This window comes from Ananas comosus, linkage group 19 (assembly GCF_001540865.1).
Source record: "Ananas comosus cultivar F153 linkage group 19, ASM154086v1, whole genome shotgun sequence".
In the NCBI taxonomy this organism is placed as follows: Eukaryota; Viridiplantae; Streptophyta; class Magnoliopsida; order Poales; family Bromeliaceae; genus Ananas; species Ananas comosus.
This window is the reverse complement of record NC_033639.1, coordinates 6,787,319-6,812,613: the sequence shown is the minus strand read 5'-3', so window position 1 is coordinate 6,812,613 and position 25,295 is coordinate 6,787,319. Positions and strand designations below refer to the sequence as shown.

At 43.9% G+C, this 25,295-nt stretch overlaps 1 protein-coding gene across 1 annotated transcript; it reads right to left on the bottom strand.

Annotated features, from left to right (window-relative positions):
• On the bottom strand, positions 22,361-22,756 carry LOC109724771. The gene has a single exon (XM_020253703.1). It carries the CDS (start codon positions 22,754-22,756, stop codon positions 22,361-22,363), a length of 396 nt encoding a protein of 131 aa, XP_020109292.1.

The window sequence follows — 25,295 nt, the reverse complement described above, 5'->3', positions numbered from 1 at the left end:
ACCACCAAAACTCACGTGCCCTCAGCACAATCTAATGCAAAACAGCCAATAGGGTCCACCGTCAACCACGATGGCACCCGACAGTCCAGAACAGCCTAAACACTGCTTTAAAAAAAAGCTCGGCATCCCAGCACGAGTGTAAATGCATTCTACACTATCCTAAGTATCCACCGCCCACAAACTGTGGCAATACAAACAAACTACGGCTCCTAGAGCTAAATCTGGTAGTTTTAACATATTGCGGTGTAGAATCGCTAGTTTTCTCCTAAGTCAAGTTCCAAATCCAACATGTATAATTGATCTAACTCACTACAACATGCTCCAAATTCAAATTTCGTTTAACATGCTAATCAATGAATTCGAGCTAAAAACATGATATACAACTGCTGAAAATATACATGTTGACTACGCATACACTTAGGAGGAGAATCCGATGATTAACCCACCTCTAGCGCTAATCCACGGCAGCACGGGGTCGCGAAGTTGCTGGGATACACAACCGAAACCACCCCTGGACCAGTAGCAAGGATTTTCCAAGAACTAAAACAACAATACCAATAATTCTATTAATATACTAAAATTCAGCCCCTAAGCTCAAATTCCTTCAATCTCAATGTCAATTTCACTTTTCGATCTTCAAATATGGTGAAGCAAGGTTCCAAAACCTGTGTACTAAGATGGTGAATCACTCTCAGGTCCAAAATCCAGCTTCCTCCAAAAATTGCATCATGAAAATCCACGAAACTCAAATTTCAGCTTCAATACTGCAGTAGTCCAGAAAAACAGCAATTTAACCAAACTAATCTCAATCAAATTCTATCAAAAAGGGCTCCACGAATTCATCTTGAAGTCTAGAATCCAACAAACCAAGTTTCACAGCAAACGGAGCTTCCTACGTCGCACACGAGCCAAAACGCCGAAGGTCGCTGCTGGAAATCTGCAGAATCAGCACTCTTCAAGCTTGGAATTGTGGAATTTGGAGTAATTTGAGGGGCTTAGATGCAAAATGGAGCTTCTCTGTGAAGAAGGAATGAAAAGGCTTCACTGTGGTCGAACACTACCTATTTATAGGGTGCTGCAGGGGTGAAATAACCCTTAAGAGCAAACACTTCCAATCTACTGCCCCTGCAGAAATGCACGTTTTCGGGCGCCTGAAACCATGTTCTGGGCGTCCGAAACCTCTAGGCTGCACAAAAGATCCCCTTCGGTTCCTCCGCCCGTGGTGTGCTACGCCCTTATCTGGCTCCGGCGAACCTCACCTAGCACCAGCCACATATCAGCGCAAACGATACTCACGAAGTGAATTTTCGAACCCACTTATGGGCGCCTGAAACTAGGATCCGAATTGGCTTCCAGTTCTGCTCAGTTCAGCACTCGAGTTCTGGGCGACCCAAACCCAATTTTGGGCGCCCGAAACTAGCAAAACTTCAGTTTTGCTCCTTTGAGTGCGCCGAGTCCATTTCTGCATTCATTTCGTGAAGAAACGACTCCGACTTACTCCGACACTCTCAAAAGGTGTCGAGCAGTCACTAATACTGTAGCCAATCCTATCAAAACCTCTGGAACACTACAGCCGCCGCCTTCCGTCGCCGACCGATGCACGCCTCGGCCTCCCTCCATCTTCCGAACCCTCTTGCCGCCGGTGCACCCACCGCCGGGCTGCCGCCGGCCATGCTTTAGCTCCCCTTGGCCCGGTAAGCTTTATTAAGCTACTTTGTGCACTGTTTCCTGTTCGGATCTCTATTCCGGCGATCCGGGGCTGCTTCGATGCCTCCGGAGATGAGCACGGTGATCGTTGGTCAGTGCTAATCACAATGCTCACCTTATTTGGGGTCAATGAGCCTCGGATTAGGGAATTAGACCCGTTTTAGGTTCAGCGTGTAGGGTTCGCTGAACTTTGGGTCGCTCCCGTGCCTCCCACAGTGGACGGTTGTACTCCGAATTATGAGCACCGCCTCCGACACGTCGAGACCTACCAGCAGGTGTCTCGGCCAGACTCGAAAGTCCCCGGTTTGCACTGTCGAGTAATAAAACTCCGAAAATCACATAAAATGATGTGATTTTATGTAATCGCAGGGGCTTATATGCAAATTTACACTCCGTGGCTGCTGTGGACAGTGTGTGCGGGCAGCGGGTGACCTCTAGACTAGTTGTCCAAGGCCCCAGGCTTTTTTCGAAATTGAATGTCGATTTCTGGTGCGTTTTTCGGCGAAATCCACCAACGGAACGCAATTTCGAATTAGAATTCTTCCGACGGTGCCTCATTGTAAATCATGTTGTCGTTGAGTCTAGTTGGCTGGTCACCCGTGTCATTTCAAGGGTTCAAAAAAAAAGGGTGAGCGACGGTGGGTTCCGGTGCCAAAATTGACACTTCCGGGAACCCGGATCTGAACGATTATCCGACGATAATCGTTTCGATGTGAGGAGTTGTGTTTGTTGCCAGGTCACACAAATTATTGTGTTTAGTGGCAGTAGGTGACTCGTGGCACGAGTCGGTGATTTTCGGAACAGTTCGTGGATCCCGACGGAGTCCCAGTACGATTTTCGGGACTTCCGGCGAGTTACGGTAATCGGTTTTGGAAAACCGACTTCCGTAGGTTTACAGGTGGGGATTGTGAGTTAGTGGTTCTCATTCGTAGGTGGGATTCTAACCCGGTGGACCTTTCGTAGGTCCGGTTAATATTCTTCCGCAGTTGGGAGACTAGTGCTACGTACGTACAGGTGGGTAATTCGACCCGAAGTCAGTACAGTGGTGCACACTCAGTGACATCCTTTCCATCCTTCTCCTACTATCACTTTGCATTTTACATGTTGAGCATTGCACTTTTATTATCTCTTTATCGCTCTACTTGGTCAATTTACATATCTAGCATTATGAGTAGAAGTAGAGTAGGTTTATGATTACGTGTGAGATCTGTGACCTAGTCGGTTGGTTCTTGTATCTCGTACTGTGACTTATTCGGTTGGTTCATTGCATCTGGTATTGTGACCTACTTGGTCGGTTTGACTACTTGGCAACCTACACGGTCGGCATAACCTGAGAGGTAGGATTATCGGCTAGTTGCCGACGTTTGGTTATTGAGCATATCAGCATTGATCGCCACTGCTCGTACGCATTTCACGAACACCAACGGTCTGATCCACCGCAAGTGGGTGTTCTTTTCCGGAAAAGTGTTTGAGAATGCAAGTCTGTGAGCCCGAGAGCTTTATGCGAGGGTTATATGCTTTCAAACCCGGGTGCTTATGCGAGGGTCATATACCGTTCAGACCCGGGTGCTTATGCAAGGGTCATATACCGTTCAGACCCGGGTGCTTATGCGAGGGTTATATGCCTTTCTGACTCAAAAGCTTATGTTGGGGTCATATTGTCACGCCCCGCGACCAACCACCTATTTGGACCGGGTCGCGGCGCCGATGACAGACCGCCGAACGGACCGGGGATTCCTTTGTACGCGGACAGAGTCTCCCCAGTACGTCCAAGGCGTCGCAATCCAAACAATCAACGAATGTTCCAACTAGGAACGGATATCAATCCAGATTGCATAAGGAAGTATCAAATACATAATCTATTTGCTATTACAAGCATTCATTTTACAACCACTTTTACATCACAGTTTCTGTTTATATTTTTACTTCCAAATTACAATCTCACTATTACATCAGAGTACAAGTTTGATACATTTTCTTTTCTTGTCTTCTAGACCCCTAAGCTAGACTGTCTCAGGGTACTGCTACCTCGGTCTCAGTGATGGGGCGCTATCTACTGAGTTACGCCCTCGCCTCGCGTTGCCACGCCACACACGAACGACCTGAAAATTCCAAAACAACGTGGGGTGAGAACCAACTCCATGGTTCCCAGTGGGTACGGCCACCTAAGGGAAAAGCTTGAACAATAGGTCCGAGGAGGCACTGCAATATGTTAGTTCAACAATATACAACAGATATATATATTCAATTGAAATACATGCCATGCCTCACAATATGCGATATGAAAATCATGCAACAACTAGTAGATCATTTGAATTCTACTTTTACTTGGCTACTTTAGCTCACAACTTTACTCTTTTTCACTCTGGAATCGGAATTGGAATAGATGAATTCGTTTGTCCGTGTTTGGTACACTGCAACAGAATTAGGTTATAGGGACATATATTTGGGAAACTTCTATGTAAGTGTCTCATTTATGCTAAAACTTAAAAAAAAATCTACTAATGCCTAAATATAAAGCCCAATCCAACCAAAAATAAAAGATTACTCTACTCAACCCACCCCACCCAACCCATTCAGCCCGATTACAAACAGAAGAAAAAAAGAAAAATCGATTACCATTTCCCCTTCTTTCCTCACTCAATCTACTAAAATCCTAGACGAAGAGCCCTTCCCTCTCCTCCTCCTCCCCCACCGCAGCCAACGAGGTAGAGTTCCGACGGTTGCTAAATACTTAAATAAGTATTGGTAAATTAACAGCACTCTTTTTAGGTTATAACGACACTTTTTAAATATTACTATATAGCTAGTGGCCCCACATATAGCAATACTTTTTAAAAGTGTCGGTAATTTATCCAGCAGCACTTTTTTTTACCTGTATCGACATTTAAAAGTGTAGCTATAGACCGTTTTTATTGTAGTATATGTGGAATTTTCATTTCGATTTCGATTCCGATTCCCGGGTGAATGGGAATCTCCCTAATTACTCTTTTTTTCAATCCGGCCTAGGAGGCCGGACTGAAAATTGAGTCCGGGCAGAATGGATTTATTTGGATTAAATTAACTTTTTTAAGCTTATTTTTTAATTAAAATATAAGTTTAAGTTTAAAAATTATATTCGCAAATTTTTTCAATTTGAACTTAAATTAAAAATTAAAATTTAATCAAGCATTTCGAATCTAATTTATAAATTTGAATTTAAATTTAAATTTAAATTTAATTTAAAATCTAGAATTTTATTTAAATTTTAAATTAAATTTATGTATTCAAATTGAAATTTAAATTGTAATGTTAAGTTTAAATTTGAATAAATTGAAATTTAGTTTTATATTTTAAATTATCCATTCAATTTCTAATTTAAATTTTTACAAAATTATTTAAAATTTTGACATCATTTTAAAATTTTGACCTATATTTTTAATATTTAATTTTCAGTTTTAATTGAAAATAATAAACTATAAAAATAAAATTTATATATTATCTGCCGCGAACGAACCGACCCCGCCGTAGGTGTTTCTAAGACGAGTGGTCATTCATGGTAGAGATTAAATTTGTTAAATTTTATTTTGAAATCAGGATTATAAGTTCATGGCTTCCAATAGATTCAAGAATCTGTTGTTAATTATCCCACACTTTCGGTGTTAAGGAACCCTCGATTAAGAGACCAAATATAATTGCTGATAATAAAGGAGACCAAACAGGCAAATAAAATTTTATTAAAATGATTTGCCGTATACATGGCTTAAGCAGGGACATACCCCCACTGTACATAAATTTTATAAGATTATATACTCAATTTAGCGACTTGGTGGTCAATTGAAATTTTGGGTTTAGTTTAACGACTTTTCGGTCGTTTGAATTTGGGTTTAGTTTAATGGCGTTTCGGTCGTTTGAATTTGGGTTTAGTTTAACGACGTTTCGGTCGTTTGAATTCGGGTTTAGTTTAGCGACGTTTCAGTCGTTTGAATTCGGGTTTAGTTTAGCGACGTTTCGGTTGTTTGAATTCGGGTTTAGTTTAGCGACGTTTCGGTCGTTTGAATTCGGGTTTAGTTTAGCGACGTTTCGGTCGTTTAGATTTGGGTTTAGTTTAACGACGTTTCGGTCATTGGGTTTAGTTTAACGACGTTTCAGTCATTTGAATTTGGGTTTAGTTTAACAACATTTCGGTCGTTAGAATTTGGGTTTAGTTTAACGACGTTTCGGTCGTTTGAATTTGGGTTTAGTTTAGTGACTTTTTGGTCGTTTAGATTTGGGTTTAGTTTAACGACGTTTCGGTCGTTGGGTTTAGTTTAACGACGTTTCGGTCGTTTGAATTTGGGTTTAGTTTAACGATGTTTCGGTCGTTTGAATTTAGGTTTAGTTTAGCAACGTTTCGGTCGTTTGAAATCGAGATGTTCATGAAACTGATTCATGAAATTAATTCATGCTAGGAGCCCGTCTGTAAAGTCCTTTGAATTAATTGATGAAATTAATTCATGATAAGGGCCATTTGGAGAGCCCATTGAATTAATTTCTGATAAGGGGCCATTTGGAGGGCCCAATAATTCATGAAATTAATCTATGACAAGAAGGGCCCATGAAATTAATTCATAGAATTAATCCATGATAAAGGACCTATTTGGCAAACCCATGAAATTAATTTGTCGAATTAATTCATGGTAGGGGGCCTTTGGAAAGCCCAGAAAATTAATTCATAGAATTAATTCATAATAAAGGGCCCATTTGGAAAGCCCATTAATTCGGTTTGGGTTGGAGGTATTTGGATGACATAGGTTTGGTAGATTTGGTTGGGTTTTATTTATGGACTTTGGATCTTGGATCTTTGGGTTTTGGGTTTTGGATCTTATTTGTGGACTTTGGGTTTTTTGGATCTTTATTTGTGAACTTTGGGTTTTGGATCTTTGTTTGTGGACTTTGGGTTTTGTATCTTTATTTGTGGACTTTGGGTTTTTGGGATTTTGTTTGTGGATTTTGGGTTTTGGATCTTTGTGGATTTTGGATTTTGGGATTTTGTTTGTAGGCTTTGGATTTTTGGGTTGAGAAATTTATTCATATGGATTTTTATTGGTTTTGGATCTAAATCTGCATGTGGGTTGAGATTGGTTTCGGGCTTTACATGTTTTGGGCCTGGGACCCGAATCTGCATGTGGACTTGGATTAGTTTTCGACTTTATATGTTTTGGGCCTTGGACCCAAATCTACAGGTGGACTGAGATAGATCTTGGATTTTATATGTTCTGGGGCCGACTCTGCATGTGGGCTGAGACGGGTTTCGGGCTTTAATATTCTGGGCTTGAATCTGTATGTGGGGTGGGTTTTTTTATTGATTTTGAATCCAAATCTGCATATGGGCTGGATTTCGGGCTCTACAGGTTGTGAACCCGAATTTGCAAGTGGGCTTGGTGCCTCTTTTTTTTTTTTACTGCTTATAAAGTTTATTTATTGGGCCCATGATGGATTGAACCATTAAATAACTCAAATCCAATTTCTCTCCCTTTTTTTTTTTTTTTTTTCTTTCCACTGGGAGAGATGGAATATTTTTTTTTGTATTTGTTCTTTTCTTTTCTTTTCTTTTCTTTTCTTTCTCTTTTTTTGTGTTGACTGTCAGAGAAAGAGAGAGAGATCCAACTCCCACTCTCTTTGTCTGTGTGTGTACGAAATTGAGACAGAGAGAGAGAGGGGGTACCTCTCCCTTTTCTTTTTTTTTTTTGCTGATTGTGAGAGAAAGGAAACCCAACTCCTTTTTTTTTTCTTTTCTTTTTTTCTTATTTTCTTTCTTTTTTTCCTTTTTTTTTTGCTGACTGTGTGAGAGAGAGAGGGAAAACCCAACTCTCTCTCTCTCTTTCTCTCTTTCTTTGTGTGCGTACAAAAAACTGAGGGAGAGAAAGGAGTAGTACCCAACAACTCCTCTTTTTTTTTTCTTTCTTTTCTTTCTTTTCTTTTCTTTTGTATTCTTTCTTTCTTCTTTTTTTTTCTTTTGTGTTGACTGCCAGATAGAGAGAAGTCCAACTCTTTTTCCTTTTTCTTCTTTTTTTGTTTTTTTTTTTTTATTTGTCCAAATATATGAAATTTCGTATCTCATTGTTTTTAATACGAAATTTATCACGTCGAGCAATACGATCGAATCGAACGAAGATGATGAATTAAAACAAAACCCGTCCATTTTTTATTATCATTCTTATTGTTATATTTTTTTGTCGCATTTTGTTCAAGTACGCAGAGTTTAATCGTGTCAAGCCTATCACGAAGATGGCCGCTCGATTAATTCTTTTGACCATGTCGAACCTATCGCGAAGATGGCCGCACGGTTTACGTATCGAAATAAACGGAGCTCGATCACCCATTTTGACCATGTCGAGCCTATCGCGAAGATGGCCGCACGGTTTACATAGTAAAATATCCAGTTCGATCAATCATTTTGACCATGTCGAGCCTATCACGTAGATGGCCGCACGGTTTAGAGATTAGCGATGCGTACGACGGAAGCGACAATTTAATGTCAAATTTGATCGGTTCGAAACCTATCACGAAGATGGTCGGGTTGATCAAATTGACAACAAAAAACGCACGGTTTAGAGATTAGCGATGCATATGCGCGACGGAAGCGACGATTTAATGTCAAATTTGATCGATTTGAAACCTATCACGAAGATGGTCGGGTTGATCAAATTGACAAAAAAACGCACTTACGCTATGCGTATGCATGCATATCTCCTATTGTTATAGAAGTCGTTGTGATTGTCGTTGTCGAAGTCGTAGCCGAATTCAAGAGCCAGAGTCCTTTTTTTTTCTCTTTTTTTTTTTTGTTGCTGTGTACGGAAGAGGAGGGGTGCACATGGCACCCCCACTTCCAGCCGAGAGAGAGAGAGTGAGAGAGGAGAGAGAGAGAGGAGAGTATAAAAACTCTTTTTTTTTTTTCTCACCCTTTTTTTCTTCTTCTTCTTCCTTTCTTTTTTTTTTTTTGCTTTTTTCTTTCTTTCTTTCTTTCTTTTTTTATATAGGATTCAAAGATGATTCCCATTTGGAAATAATTTAAAAAATTAATTTATTGAGGAAACAAACCTCAATCAACTAATTATATCTCTTTTGTTTTATTTTTGAATACTTTCCTCCTTTTTTTTTTCCTTTAAATCTCTCCTTCTATATTTTCAATTTGAATTTTGAACTTTTTTTTTTTTTTATCTCAAACAAAGTGCCCCCCACCTTTTGCTGTGAGTGTTTTTTGTGAGCAGAAAAAGGTGAAAACTCTTTTTATGTTCTCTCTTCCCTTTTTTTTTGTGTGGAAGAAAGTCAGTTTGTCGATATCTGTTTGCACATTGAACTTCGCATGCTGAATCAGTATATTTTTTTACTGGCGCAAAAAGTAAAGAATTTTGTTGAGTTTGTTTGACCTCCAGAAGCAATTCTGTACATTGAGATTGCTGCGCATAGTCGACCCCGAAGGGATGAGTTAGCGTTCCATCGTCAGCTAAAAAGGAAAAATGAATTTTCTTGGATTTGTTTGGCCTCCGGAAGCAACTTGGTACATCGAGATTGCTACACATGACCGACTCCAAAGGGTGAGTCTACATTCCATCATCGGTAGGGGAAACAAAGAATATTGTTGAGTTTATTTGGCCTCCGGAAGCAACTCAGTATATCGAGATTGCTGCGCATAACCAACCCCAAAGGGTGAGTTAGCATTCTATCGTCGGCGGGAAAATGTGTGGATTTTAGGTTTATTGGAAACTAGCTCCCGTGAGAGTTTTCGCTAGAAACCTTTCCCCTAACTTTTGCCTGTGAGCCAAGTGCAGGTTTTCTCACAGTAGGGATTCCATTTTTGCCCGTGAAATTTATTCACAGCCGGATTTATTTATTTATTTATTTTTTTTTTTTATTTTTTTTTTTTTACGGATAGTATTTCTTTAAAAATCGTCCGTTGATCGGTGGCATCAGTCTTTCTCCTTTTGCGTCGATTAATTGGTAGGCTCCTCCCTCATACGCTTTTTCTATAACATAGGGACCTTCCCAATTTGGATCGAATTTGCCCCCGGCACGTTTGTTTATAATTATAGATCGTCGGTGAACTAGTACCAAATCTCCTGCCTGAAAAGTGCGGACACGTGCTAGTTTATTGTAAGCCCTTGACATTTGAGACTGATAAAGCTCTAGGTTTTGTTGCGCAGCCAACCGTACCTCGTCCAGGGAGTCCAGTTCATCAAGTCTCAAGAAGATATTTTCTTCATCTGTCATTTCGTGTTGAACCACCATCCTTAGCGATGGTAGCTCTACTTCTAAAGGAAGGACAGCTTCCGTTCCGAAGACCAAAGAATAAGGCGTGGCTTGAGTAGGAGTTTTAAAGGTCGTTCGGTAAGCCTAGAGCGCATCTGAAATCTTGTCGTGCCATTCCTTCTTATTTTTACCAATAATTTTCTTCAGAAGTTTAACCAGGGTTTTGTTGAAAGCTTCAGCCAAACCATTAGCTCTTGGATTATAGATTGACGAGTATCGCCAGTCAATTTTATGGTGGGAGGCGAATTTGCTGACCTTAAAACTTTTGAAGGCTGAGCCATTGTCAGAGATAAGTCGATGAGGAACTCCGAAGCAGTTCAAAATATTTTCTCTAAAAAATTTTGTGACATTATCCGCTTTCACTTCTCTCAAAGGAATAGCCTCAGCCCATCTAGAGAAGTAGTCTGTTGCTGCAAGAATAAATTTGTGCCCTCGGGATGAGGGAGGATTAATTGGTCCTATGACGTCTGTTCCCCACATATCAAACGGCCAAGAGGCAATTGTCGGGTGTAAAGGGTTTGGATGTTGGTGAATAAAATCGCTATGGACTTGACACTGGTGGCATTTCCTAGCATATCCATACAATCTTGGACCATTGTGGGCCAATAGTAGCCCAAGTGTTTAATCTTGAGGCGCATCTTGGGACCAGATTGGTGGGCACCGCATACACCCGAATGAACTTCATGCATAACTTGTTTGATTTCTTCTTGTGTTATGCATCTCAACCATAACTGATCATAAGACCTCCTATAGAGGGTATCATTCACGAAAGCGTATCGCATCGTCCTCTTCTTCAACTGAACTTGTTTTGGCTTTTCTTCAGGAAGTTCGTTGTGTTTGAAATAATTAAGGAAATGCTCCCTCCAATCGTTTTCCACATCAATTTTTAGCGCATTCGCTTTCTAAATTTCTTTTTGATTCTTCTTCAAGATTCAAGTCCATAGGTGACAAGATCTTTCTATTCTTGATAGTCACATGGACTTCGTCAAGATCGGGATCAGCTAACTCTTTAGCCAATCTAGCTAGGGCATCAGCTTTCCCGTTTATAGCTTGGGAGACCTTTTCCTGTCACGCCCCGGGACCGGCGGAGGCTCTCACGGTAGCGTGCCCAGACCCGCCATATGTCTACACATATAAGGCGTCTACAACAACAGTGGAAATAAAGCAAGAGATAGAACAAAAAGGGTAAAGAACAACTAATGATATCAGAGCGGGTAAAGTTCTATCATCTATAACGAGAGTAAAGGAACATAACAAAAATAGTAAAAGTAAACCATAAGGTAATACAATATCTGTCCCAATAGGTACACAAAAGGGTGGTCTCTAGTACACTGGTACAACTCTCAACCTCTCACAAAAGAAACAAAGAGAGGTGGGCCACCTATCAAACGATCCCTCGGCGGAGAACACTAGCCCGAGGCGATACCCTTTCCGCGATCCCTGGTCTCCCCCGGCATGGAAGGCTCTGAAAGAAAACATAAAACAGAGGGCGTGAGAACTATAATTTATAGTTCCCAGTGGGCAATTACTGACCTCAGCTCAATGCACCACTAGGCCCCAAAAGAAAAGGGTAAGTCAAAAGAGCAATAATAATAAGCAATAAAGAGCGAGTATAAGAACTGCTGAAAGAAAGCATAAATTAAATGCTATACTACTATGTCTCAAGTAAGCATGATGTCAAAGTATAGAACATCTACTCTATCATGATAAGTATGTCCAAAGCATGACTATTAAGTTCCAATCATAACCGACAAGTAAGCATCTCGATGCAGTATGTCAATACATAGGGAATGAGCTCTATCAAGCAACCAAGTATACTACAACGCAATAAATAAAACAAGCAAGTATACCCAATGTCCCGAAGCTATGTCGTGAGCCTGTCAAAGTAATCCAACTACTAAGTCTATCTAGTAGTGATCATTCATTCTCAACACCGTGTCGATTTTCATTTCCAATTAAGGACCTACCAAAGGTAGTCCAGCTTGTGCCGCCTAAGTGCCTGTGGTAGCCCAACATCCCTACTCTTGGAATGTGTCTGTCCCACTCGACCCCGTAGGCTTCTCAATACCGCACGAGCGAACATAGGTCGCGTAGGCTAACTCCGGAGTGCCGGCTTGTAGGGAGCGACCCTCTCAAGCATGTGCGAATGAGTACAAATGGCAAGCAAGCGTAGTCAACGTCTCAAGTATCCAATCATCATGTCACTAACATGGTATAGTCACTAGCATCTCGAAGATCTAGTTCTAAGTCACAAGTGAAGTTCCAACGTTCATGAAGTCTAGTGCCCCTTGATGACACTTCGACATTTCAATGTTGAGCATACACCAAATCCCTCAATGGCCCTATCCACTAGGTTCACCCATGTCCCGAGCTCAATGCCGCTTGATGACATTAGCTCTCTAATTCACACAACATTCGAGTTTGATGCCCCTTTATGGCATATTAGTTATCTTTCATGTCACAAATAAACTTAGGTTTAAATGCATGATTCAAGCTCATTTTCATTATAAGGAACATAGCCCAACATAAGAATGCTAAACAATCAAACATAAGCTTCATATGCAACTCTCTACTATATAGGAGTCCAAAATTGCACTATATGTAACATAGGCATTTTAAGTATTCTAAAATTCACAACAAATACATATAACAAAAATATGCATGCTTTTTCATTTTACAACACTTAAATCATCAACAATGAGATTTTCTCATTGTGTGGCTAGGTCAAACCCACCGAACCGTCGCGTAATGCCTCGTTTCGCCGAACGAAGTTGTCCCTGAGTCTCAAAATACCCTAAAAGTATTGAGCGACAAGATACACGGGCATTACGATCAACTATAAGATCAAACATTAACGAACAAGGTAAAAGGGCTAAAATCTCACCTAAGGTGGAGAAAAACTCCCACAAGCTCCAAAAGAAGGCTAAGATCCATCCAATCCAACCCAAAGGAGTGCTCTAATCCAAATAATTTAGCCCCAAAAGCCCTAAAATCAAAATGCCCAAAATAAACCCTAAAACCTTATTCTAGGGTTCCAATTACTATAAGGCATCAAAACCAAAATCTAGAGGGAGAGAACAAGCTACCAACCTCTTAGAAGCTTCCAACAAGGTTCAAAGTCCCCAAGGTCCAAGAATCTCTCCTCCAACAAGCTCCAAACCCAAGCTCTAATGGTGGAAATGCCTCCAATAACCGAAAAAGAGCAAAAAAGGGGTTTAATCTCATAAAAAACCCAAACAAAATCAAAGAAATTGAGAGGGAGGGTGTGAAGGCTCCCTTACCTCTTCTCCTTGTTGGTGCCAAGCTCAGGGGAGCTCTAGGGGCGTGGGTGATATAAATAGAGATGCCACAAATACAAAAACACCCCTGCAGTTCAAACTGCACGAAATCAGCCTCCTTGTACCGGTACACGAGTCCTTGTACCGGTACAAGCCCCACGAAAATCACAAACTCGAGGCTCGGGTCTGATGGGTTCCGCGGCTCTGTACCGGTACAAGCCCGGTGGCTGTACCGGTACAACCATCAACCTTGTACCGATACAGCCATCAGCCTGTGCCGGTACACAGCCTCAGAAAATGCAATCCGAGAGTTATCCAAAAATTCATTTTTTCGGATTTTTGTGCTAGGCTTAAAACCTCACTTCTCGGGATGCGAGCCATAAGTCGGAACACTGTCAACGACCCACCAGAAAGTCTGAAATTGCTGAGCACACAACCAACCACTCGAACCTCGTAATTTGCAAAGGTTCAGTGTGTTACATTCACCCCTTCTAAAAAGGGAGTTTCGTCCGCGAAACTCAAAAGCAAAGTACCTCAAGCATCCATCTGAAAAAGATGGGGATAGCACTCTCGCAGCGCGCTCTCCAATTCCCAAGTGGCCTCGCGCTCGTCGTGGTTGCTCCAAAGCACCTTCACGTAGGGGATCTCACAGTTCAGCAATCTTTTTACCTCGCGAGCCAAAATCCTCAACGGCTGCTCCTCGAAGCTCAAATAATCCCTCAGTTCCATAGGCGTAGCGCCCAGCACGTGAGCCGGATCGTTGATGTACTTCCGAAGGACCGATACATGGAAAACGTTGTGTACACCCGATAGGTTCGGCGGTAGAGCAAGTCTATACGCTACTGGGCCCACACGCTCCAAAACCTCATACGGTCCGATGTATCGGGGTCTCAACTTACCCCGGATTCCAAATCTTCTAATTCCTTTGGTCGGCGAGACTTTTAAGAACACATGGTCTCCAATCTGAAACTCCAAGTCTCGTCGACGCCTGTCAGCGTAACTCCTTTGCCTACTCTGGGCTGTCAACAGTCGCTCCCGAGCAATGCGAACCTTATTTTTTGCTTCCTGGAGCACATCTGGACCTAAAGCCAATCTCTCGCCAACTTCACTCAAATGAAGTGGCAATCTACACTTCCGTCCATAGAGTGCCTCGAACAGTGCCATTTTAATGCTTGCTTGATAACTGTTATTATAAGCAAACTCTGTCATCAGTAGATGCTGCGACCATCCTCCCTAGAAGTCAATCACGCAGGCTCGAAGCATGTCCTCGAGAGTCTGTATAGTACGCTCCGACTGCCCATCACTCTGGGGGTGAAAAGCAGTGCTGAAATCCAAGCGCGTACCCAAAGCGTCCTGTAGACTCCTCCAAAAATAAGAAACAAATCGGGGGTCTCGATCTGATACTATAGAAGTAGGTACCCCGTGCAATCGCACAATCTCATCCAAATAAACCTGTGCGAGTCTCTCACCAGTCCAAGTAGTGTGGATAGGTATGAAATGTGCTGATTTCGTCAATCTATCCACGATCACCCAAATAGCATCATGCCCTGCCTGTGAGCGAGACAATCCCATCACGAAATCAATGGTGATCTTTTTCCACTTCCACACTGGAATCGGTAGGCTCTGCAACTTTCCCGCAGGAACTCGGTGCTCAGCTTTCACCTGTTGGCAAGTTAAACATCTAGCAACAAACTCACCAACATCCTTCTTCATCCCGGGCCACCAATAAAGCAACTTCAAGTCCTTGTACATCTTGGTGCCTCCCGGATGTATAGCATACGGCGCTCGGTGTGCTTCTTGAAGAATATCCTCTTTAACGCCCAAGTCCGCCGGTACACACAACCGTCCGCGGAATCGCATCAATCCATCACCGTCCAAAGTGAAATCACCGGTGCAACAATCAATCATCTTAGCTCGAATCTTTTGCAACTCCACATCGGAAGCTAGCTTTTCTTTAAGCCTTTCCATAAGTGTAGGTTGCACCACCAAAGTCATCAACCTCAAAGGTGTATCAAGAACCACCATCTCCAACTTCAACCGCTTCATCTGCTCGATCAACGGCGGTTGAGTAACCACAAGTATCGCTAAGTTTTCCGTCGATTTTCGACTTAGCGCATCCGCCACCACGTTAGCCTTGCCTGGGTGGTAAAGAATAGTCAAGTCATAATTCTTGAGCAGCTCCAACCATCTGCGCTGCCTCAAGTTCAACTCCTTCTGAGTGAATAGATACTTTATGCTCTTGTGATCTTATATACTTCGCACCGCTCGCCGTATAAATAATGGCGCCATAGCTTTAAAGCAAAAACCACGGCCGCCAACTCCAAGTCGTGAGTGGGGTAATTCCTTTCATAATCCTTTAATTGGCGAGATGCATACGCGATCACTTTTCCGTCCTGCATCAAAATACAGCCCAATCCGTTAAAAGAAGCATCACTATAAATCACATACCCTGCTCCAACAGTCGGCAAGGTTAGGATCGGGGCGGTCGTCAATCTCTGCTTCAACTCTTGGAAGCTCCTTTCATATGCGTCATTCCAAATGAACTTAGTTCCTTTATGCGTGAGCCTCGTGAGGGGAGTAGATAACTTCGCAAATCCCTCGACAAACCGTCGGTAGTAGCCGGCCAAACCAATGAAGCTCCGTATCTCGGTCACGCTCGTCGGCCTCGGCCAATCCTTGATAGCTTCAATTTTCCTTGGATCCACAGCTATCCCTGATCCAGAAATCAAATGGCCTAAAAACGCCACCTCTCTAAGCCAAAACTCACACTTTTTCAACTTGGCATAGAGCTCCTTTTTTCGAAGCACTTGAAGTACAAGTCTCAAGTGTTCCTTGTGATCCGCATCACTTCGGGAGTAGACCAAAATGTCGTCGATGAACACCACGACAAACCTGTCTAAATAAGGCTTGAAAACACGGTTCATTAGATCCATAAAAGCTGCCGGGGCATTAGTAAGCCCAAACGGCATAACGGTAAACTCATAATGTCCATACCGTGTTCTAAAAGCCGTCTATGATACATCCTCAGGTCTAATCCTCAACTGGTGATATCCCGACTGCAAGTCGATCTTGGAATACACACAAGATCCCTGAAGCTGATCAAATAGATCATCAATCCTTGGTAATGGATACTTGTTCTTGATTGTGACTTTATTAAGTTCACGATAGTCCACGCACAAGCGAAGTGATCCATTTTTCTTCTTCACAAATAGGACCGGAGCTCCCCAAGGTGACACACTCGGTCGCACAAAACCCTTGTCCAGAAGTTCCTGTAACCGTGCCTTCAGCTCTCTCAATTCTGCTGGTGCCATCCTATAGGGCGCCTTTGAGATTGGAGTGGTCCCGGGAACAAGATCCACAACAAACTCAATCTCCCTATCCGGTGGCATGCCTGGAAGCTCCGCTGGGAACACATCTCCAAATTGCCGCACCACGGGAATATCCTCAATCCTAGGGGCGTCATCCTCACCCCTCAACACAACAGTAGCCAAGTAGGCCACACAGCCCCTACTAATCAACTGCTGAGCTCGAGAAGAGCTAATCGTCATCGCAAACAGCGAACTCTGGTATCCTCGGTACACAACCTCCGCCTGCCCCGGCTCTCTAAACGTCACTGTTCGATTCTTGCAATCAATGGTGGCAAAGTATTTGGTCAACCAATCCATGCCCAACACAACATCAAACTCCCCGAGTTTATGCAAAGCTAGCAAGTCCACGGGCATGATCCAATCTCCAACCCGAACAGGGCAACTGGGGCAAAACTCCCGAATGTCCAAAGAATGGTCGAGTACAACAACTAGTCCCGGATGCAATAAAGATGTCAAAAAGATGCCATGCAACTCGGCAAACAGCCGGTCTATGAATGAATGCGATGCACTGGTATCAAATAAAGCTCTAACTCGAATACCATAAAGTAAAATGATACCTGCGACCACATTCTCAGCTGCCGCCGCCTCCTGAGTCTGGGCCGCATACATGCGCCCACTCTGGGCCTGTCGTGACCTCTCTGCCTGCCGCTGAACTGGCGGCCGTCCTGCCTGGTGATGCGCAGAAGATGTCCCCTGACTGGGATCTGGTGATGCTGGTGCAGATGCCGAAGATGGCGCTGGCGCTGAACCTCTCGGGCAGTCCGACTGGAAGTGGCCCTCCTGGCCACACAAGAAACACCTGCCCCTGCTGCGTGAACACTGTCGCGAGTAGTGGGGACCACCACAGATCACTCACCGGGTCCTCCTTGCTGAGTAGACGAGCCACGTCCTCGCGACTGGCTCCGGCTCCTGGGGTGCCTCGGCGGCCTCCGTGAGTGCGTCTGACTCGCACCCTCGGCCGCGGGTCTGTTTCCCTTCCCTTTCTCCGAGCTCTCGCGACGCTCCTGAAGATCTGCCGCTCCAGCCTCTACAATCAACGCTCGATCCACAACCTCCCGATAGGTCTGGAGGTTGGAAGACTGCACCAACCGGAAGATAGAAGGTCGTATTCCGCGCTAAAAAATGCGGGCCTTGTCCTCATCATCCCTCACAACAAACGATACACAGTGAAGTAGCCGGGAGAACTCCCTCTCGTACTCGGCCACTGTCCGCTCGTCCTGGCGCAAGCTGCGCAAATCTTGCTCCATCTTCCTCTTGACGCTGGTCGAGATGTAGTGCGCCAGAAGAAGCTCCTTGAATCGCGTCTAAGTGATCGCTGTCAAGTCGGTGCTGGGGTTGTCCTGGATATCCAACCACAAATGATAGGCCTCGCCGTCCAGAAAGTAAGTGGCGAGCCAAACTCTATCCCGCTCCTCCACAAAGGTGTCTCGAAATAGCTTCTCCATGTGCATCAACCACTTCTCAACAATCCAGTGGTCGACGTTCTCGCCATCAAACGTCCTCGGGCTGCACCTCCTAAACTCACTGAGGCGATCCATGAGCCGATCCCGCTCGGCTCCCTCGACCCTCACGGGGAAAGCTGCCCCCGTGCCGGTCTCTGAACTGGGGGTGCCGCAGCCACCTCCTCCCGAGGTGTGGTCGCCGGTGCCGCACGGGAAGAACTGGGCGCGGGGGACTGCGCCCTCGATGCGACGTCCACCACGGGTGCTGGCGGTGTGGGAACCTGGGTCTCCCTCGAAGCTGCCGCCTGCTGAAGTAGGAGGTCCTCAAGATGCTTCATCCGCGCCTCCTGCCGCTGAGCCACCTCAGCCTGTCGCTGCGCCGCTGCCGTCTGCTGCGCCAACAGATCAGTGAGAACCGCAAGCTGGGCCCTCAAGTCACGGACCTCACTAGATCCGGAAGTAGCGGAGGTCTCGGCCTCCTCGGGGTGTGCCGCATCATCCGCCCCGGCAGACTGGGAGCATGTAATCGGCATCGTCACTACAAAACATAAAAACGCAAGTTAGTAACCCACGCTACCACATCCCCACTCAAATAAATAAAACCCAAATCATGCGAAAGTAAAGATGTGTCCTCCACTACTAACTCCCGATGTTACGTTGTCGGCCGCCAACGTAACCCTCCGAGAAGTTAGAAGCCATACACTTCGATCAAACTCTAACTTTTTAGAGTTGTCATCAAACCCAATCGAAATACTTTCGCTCACAAGTCAATTAGACCTCATCTCTCACGAGCCTAATTCCTATAGTCCAACCGGCGACGCCTTTTAACCTCTTTCAAGTCTTCATAGATGCGTTGAGATATAGTTGTCTCTTTGTGTTTTGGCGAGACCTTGTTGACAAGCCGTGGGTAGCTTGTCTCATTGATAGGTCGTAGGTGACCCATTTCCTTTTCAGGACGGAGGACAGCAGTGGGTGAATTCTTTTTGACAAACTTAGTGGGCCGAACTTGTTATGCATAAGAGCTGCCGGTTTGACTACAACCTTAGTCGACGGTAATGCCTCTATCCCCTTGTCTTCTCTCTCTTGCCTTCTCTTTAAGGAACGTCGAGTATTTCTCTTAAAAGATTTGGATCTTGGATGAAGTGCCATCTCGGTAACTTCGCTTGTAGAGGTCGTCAGTCTATCAAAAACTGATTTTCTTGATGCCTCCGGATCAATGGTTTCAAAATTGACAGGGGCCAATCTTTTAAAGACAGATGTCCTTGCAAGGTGGCCATCATAAAATTTGAGTCGACCCTCCATCACTATTCTTGTTGCGGCAGAGGGAACGCTCCTTGGCAGGCCTGCGCGGAGGATTTGGGATGATGATATTTGGGCGCCTCCCACGTGATGGAAGGCGAGAAATCACACGGCTGTTGGGAACTAGAGTAGCTTTATCCTTGGATTCCGTCAAAGTCCTGCCCTCACCAATTTGAGTGGCTGGCTAGGGCATGACAGTAGCCAGAATGTCCTCAGTGATGGTGCCGAACTGGATAGTGACACCGGCAGTTTGTATTTTCATCATAGAAGCGGGAAGCGGATTTGAGTCGCATTGACCGTGGTGTTGTTCGACGCCATTGCTCTGCATATATAAGACAGCAAACATTAGTCACGCATAAACATAACTATATTTTGGTCTTTTATCAGCATTTATTGTCACGCCCCAAGCCCGATCCTTTTGGCCGGTTCGAGAGCGTCAAACAGACGCCGAACGACAGAGCTTCCCCTGTCCGCCCAAGGCTCAACAACAAGTATCAATAGAGTAAAAATTTGCATAAGTGGAAGCATACACAATGGCTTGCACGAGGGCAAGCAATAGCCAAAGAGAAAGAATTAATAATTCAACATACAAGTAATATGACTAAATTTCAAGCACATACTTGCATCCAACTATAATCAAGTTCTTTTACATTCTTGCATCATTTCTTTTTACATCTCATTTCTCCCAAAATATAACTTTTGATATTTAAAATAAATATCTTTACATCATTCATTAAAACATGTTCATGATACTAAAATCATCAAATACAAAAGGTGATAGTAAAGGGGTATGCGACTACAAAATGATAACCATATCAGGCGGTCTCTAACTAGGGCGCGATGCCCTTACCGCGATCATCCGCCGGCTCGCTCGGTCCGGGCTCTTTGGAAAATGGGTTGTGAGAACTACAATAAAGTTCCCACTGGGTTCGGCAACCAACCACGCCGACTTTCCCACTAGGTCTAAATCAGGCATAATAGAAGAAAAGAGATATAGATAGTAACCAAACTATACAAATGCAGCTAATATGCCTGAACAACAATAAATGTAATGTTCAATAGTATGCTCATGCTGAATGCAAGGTCACAATCTCATTATCCAATCTCTTGGATAACCCGTAGGTTTCGCCCTCAACGACTCACCAACCAAATCCCTAATATCGGGGAGATACCCGCTACAACCCGACGGGACCGTCCTCTAGGGAGATACTCGCTACGACCCAGTGATGACAACTCCGTAGCACATCGCCCGAGGGGGAGCTACCACCCTCGAGCAAGGACTTACAGGTGAGTATGATCCCATCCTTAACTATAAGGATGTCAAGTCCAATCCATTTCTTGACTAGAAGGAAACGGTGCACATATGACCCTTAACTCTAAAGATGTCATAATGTTGCTACCTCTATTTACTTGCATTCTTTAACCTTTTTCTAGTGTCATATACACTACTTTGTTCTTATACTCAATCATTGATTCCACACTTGTTTTCTAAGTGTCCACTCTAACATATTTCGACTCATAGATGCCATCTTCTACAATTATGTCGACATGTCACTTTTGTTCTCTAAAGCTACTAAGTTCTTGTCATTTCTCATGCATATATAGGGTAAATAAATTTTTCACATTCTTACAAATATTTCACATGCATTTAAACTCACAACATACAAATAGAAGCTTACAATTACCCTACTATGCAATATGCACAATATACATACATATGCTCAAATGTGACACTTTAGACATAAAAGAAATTTCGAGGTCCTTGGAATGCACCACCCACCTTAGACGGTTGTAGGGATGCTACGGTGAATTTTTTGGAATTTTTGAAGCCCTAGTCCGCGTGCTGCGGCTATCTGTACAAAAATTGACGTTTCTATCAATAACTTTTCGTACACTCGTCGGATTGTCAAACCGAGTGTTCCAACGCGTTTAAAATACCCTCAATTAGGTTTCTACAAGGTCAATTTGTCTTAGAAACACTCAGAGGCAAAAGCCCCAAATTTGGTGCCCTAACGATGCCCTAATGTGATAACTCCTAGATTGATCTCATACCTAAGCAAAGGATAGCTTAGATTCACCTAGGAAGCTCTCTAATATCGTTACTAAGCTATTTGAACCATTCCTAGGGCATCCAACTTGGATTCTAACACTCCACCATGAGAGGGGTCCAAGACAACCATGGATTTCATGGTTTCAAGGTCTCTAGAGAGTTTCCTCACTTGTAGAGAGATCAAAACCCAAAAATCTAAGGTCTAAACCCAAACCCTAGACTTATTTTTGCATAAGGACTCACCTTTGCCCAAGCTCCACCAAAGCCTTCTTGTTGGAGAGCTTCTAGGACCACCAAAGCTACCAAAATCCACTTTTCCAAGCTCCTCCACCTTCTCCAAGCTCTAGGGCTTGCTTTCTAGAGAGAGAAAGAGAGGAAAATAAGGGAGAGAGTGAAATGGGTGTTGGCTGTGAGGGGAAGGGGTATTGGGCTATTAACATGTTGTAACATTTGCCAAAAAGCCCTCCAAATCTTTATATTTTGCAGCAGACCTTATTTTGCTATCAGGCCCAAAGTGTACCGGTACACTTTGACGTGTCACCGGTTTCACGACTACGCAGAGGCAAACCCGAGAACAGATCTCTCAGTTTCGCCCAAAATGTACCAGTACACTTTGAAGTGTCACCGGTTTCAGCATGTGTAACCGGTGACAGGTCGCTTGCTGTACCGGTACACTTTGCTCCAGACCTGGTTTTTGGCTCCGTCTCGATTTTATTTTGTACCGATCGATGCCAAAACCCTTCTAACATTTCTAGAACTCATTTTTAACCCTTCCAATACTGTTGGTAGGTTAATTGGAACTCGCCCAATTAATCCATTCGCACACTTTAGTCAATTTGCCTAAAGTTCGCCATTTTCTATCTAGGTTTCGATACGTTACATTCTCCACCCCTTAAAATTAGTTTCGTCCGCGAAACTACTTAATTGAAATCTAGATTCCATACCTTAATCCAGATTCTCGAAGAGGTGGGGATAATGTTCCCGCATTGCACTTTCGAGCTCCCTCGTAGCCTCTCGGTCATTGTGGTTGCTCCAACGAACCTTGACATACGGAATCTTGCGATTCCGTAGTTTTCTCACCTCTCGATCGATGATATACGCCGGGAACTCCTCATAAGTCATATCCTCTGGAATCTCCGACGGCTCAAACGAGAGGATATGCTCAGGGTCATGGATGTACTTGTGGAGATTCGATACATGGAACACGTCGTGTACTCCCGCAAGCCTCGGTGGTAATGCTATTTTGTACGCTACCGCGCCGACCCGCTCTAATACCTCAAACGGTCCGAGGTAGCGGGGACTTAGCTTCCCCCGAAGTCCAAACCGTCTAATTCCTCGCATCGGCAACACCTTAAGGAACACGTGGTCTCCAACGGCAAATTCTATATCCTTCCTCCGTTTGTCGGCGTAGCTCTTTTGCCGAGATTGCGCCGTAGTGAGTCTTTGGCGGGCAAGGCGAACCTTCTCCTCCGCTTCCCGTACCACATCTGGGCCAAGAGTAGCTCTCTCGCCCACATCGCTCCAATGAATTGGAGAGCGACATTTCTTTCCATAAAGGGCCTCGAATAGCGCCATCGCGATACTCTCTTGATAACTATTATTGTACGCGAACTCCGCCATCAGTAAGTGATCATGCCAACCGCCCTTGTAGTCTAGTACACACGCTCGAAGCATATCCTCAAGTATTTGTATAGTCCTCTCCGATTGACCATCATTTTGAGGATGAAACGCCGTGCTAAAGTCGAGCAGTGTGCCTAAGGCCTCCTGTAGGCTCCTCCAAAAGTGAGATGTGAACCTCAGGTCCCGATCCGATACAATTGACGCCGGTATCCCATGAAGTCTCACAACTTCATCGATATATACTTGGGCCAACTTGTCCCCCGACCAAGTAATATGAATCGGTAGGAAATACGCCGACTTCGTCAACCGGTCTACTATCACCCAAATTGCATCATGTCCACCTCGAGATCGGGGCAATCCGGTCACGAAGTCCATCGCGATATTTTTCCATTTCCAAACGAGTATAGGTAGGCTTTGCGATTTCCCCGCCGGAAATCGTCGCTCCGCTTTTACTTGTTGGCAAGTAAGGCATTGCGCAACAAATTCCCCAATGTCTTTCTTCATGCTCGGCCACCAATAGTGCATCTTCAAATCTTGGTACATTTTGGTGCCGCCGGGGTGAATGCTATAAGAAAATTGATGCGCCTCTTGCATAATCGCCCTGCGGAGATCCTTGTTCTTAGGTACACACCAACTATTTCGAAATCGAAGTGTGCCGTCAGTCCCAATGCCAAAATCATTGGCACTACCCCTCTCAACTTCACCGTGCACTATTTGGAGCTACTCATCGGAAGCTTGCAATTCTTTTATCCTCTCCAACAAGGTCGGTTGCACCACTAAGGTAGCAAGTGTAGCCGGCACTCCCGGCGCTACTACTTCCAAACCAAGCCGTTGCATCTCCTTTTATAATAATAGTTGGGGTGTGATTGCTGAAGCCAAATTTTCTCCCGATTTTCTACTAAGTGCATCGGCCACGACATTGGCTTTTCCCGGGTAGTAAAGTATAGTGACGTCATAATCTTTCAACAACTCTAACCACCGCCGTTGTCGCATATTTAGCTCCCTTTGGATGAATAAGTACTTAAGACTTTTGTGATCCGTATAAATCTCACAATGTTTCCCGTATAAGTAATGCCTCCATAATTTTAGCGTGAAAATAACCGCCGCTAGCTCAAGATTGTGAATCGGGTAGTTCTTCTCGTAAGTCTTCAATTGGCGTGAAGCATAAGCTATAACCCGCCCGTTTTGCATCAAGACACACCCGAGTCCAACGTAGGAAGCATCACTATATACCACAAATGTCTCCCCCGGCGTCGGTAGAGCAAGCACCGGGGTCGTGGTCAATCTTTCTTTTAACTCCTTGAAGCTCCGCTCGCATTCAGGGCTTCAAACATATTTCACCCCTTTGTGTGCGAGGCACGTTAGTGGAGTAGTTATTTTAGCAAACCCCTCCACGAACCGCCGATAATAACCCGCTAGCCCAAGGAAACTACAAACCTCCGATACGCTCGTCGGGCGAGGCCAATCTCTAATTGCCTCAACTTTCTTCAGGTTCACCGAGATACCATCGCCCGAAATTACATGATCAAGGAAAGTTTAATGGCGTTTCAGTCATTTGAATTTGGGTTTAGTTTAACGATGTTTCAGTCGTTTGAATTCAGGTTTAGTTTAGCGAAGTTTCGGTCGTTTGAATTTGGGTTTAGTTTAGCGACGTTTCGGTCGTTTGAATTTGGGTTTAGTTTAACGACGTTTCGGTCGTTTGAATTTGGNATTTGGGTTTAGTTTAGCGACGTTTCGGTCGTTTGAATTTGGGTTTAGTTTAACGACGTTTCGGTCGTTTGAATTTGGGTTTAGTTTAGCGACGTTTCAACCGTTTGGATTTGGGTTTAGTTTAACGACGTTTCGGTCGTTGGGTTTAGTTTAACGACGTTTCGGTCGTTTGAATTTGGGTTTAGTTTAACGACGTTTCGGTCGTTAGAATTTGGATTTAGTTTAACGACGTTTCGGTCGTTTGAATTTGGGTTTAGTTTAGCGACTTTTCGGTCGCTTGGATTTGGGTTTAGTTTAACGACGTTTCGGTTGTTGGGTTTAGTTTAACGACGTTTCAGTCATTTGAATTTGGGTTTAGTTTAACGACGTTTCGGTCGTTTGAATTTGGATTTAGTTTAACGATTCGGTCATTTGAATTTGAGTTTAGTTTAGTGACTTTTCGGTCATTTGAAATCGAGATGTTCATGAAACTGATTCATGAAATTAATTCATGCTAGGTGCCCGTCTGTAAAGTCCATTGAATTAATTGATAAAATTAATTCATGATAGG

Bases quoted from the DNA above. Each gene is read 5' to 3' on its own strand.
- LOC109724771 (XM_020253703.1), bottom strand. From the start codon at position 22,756: ATGCGAGGAATTAGACGGTTTGGACTTCGGGGGAAGCTAAGTCCCCGC.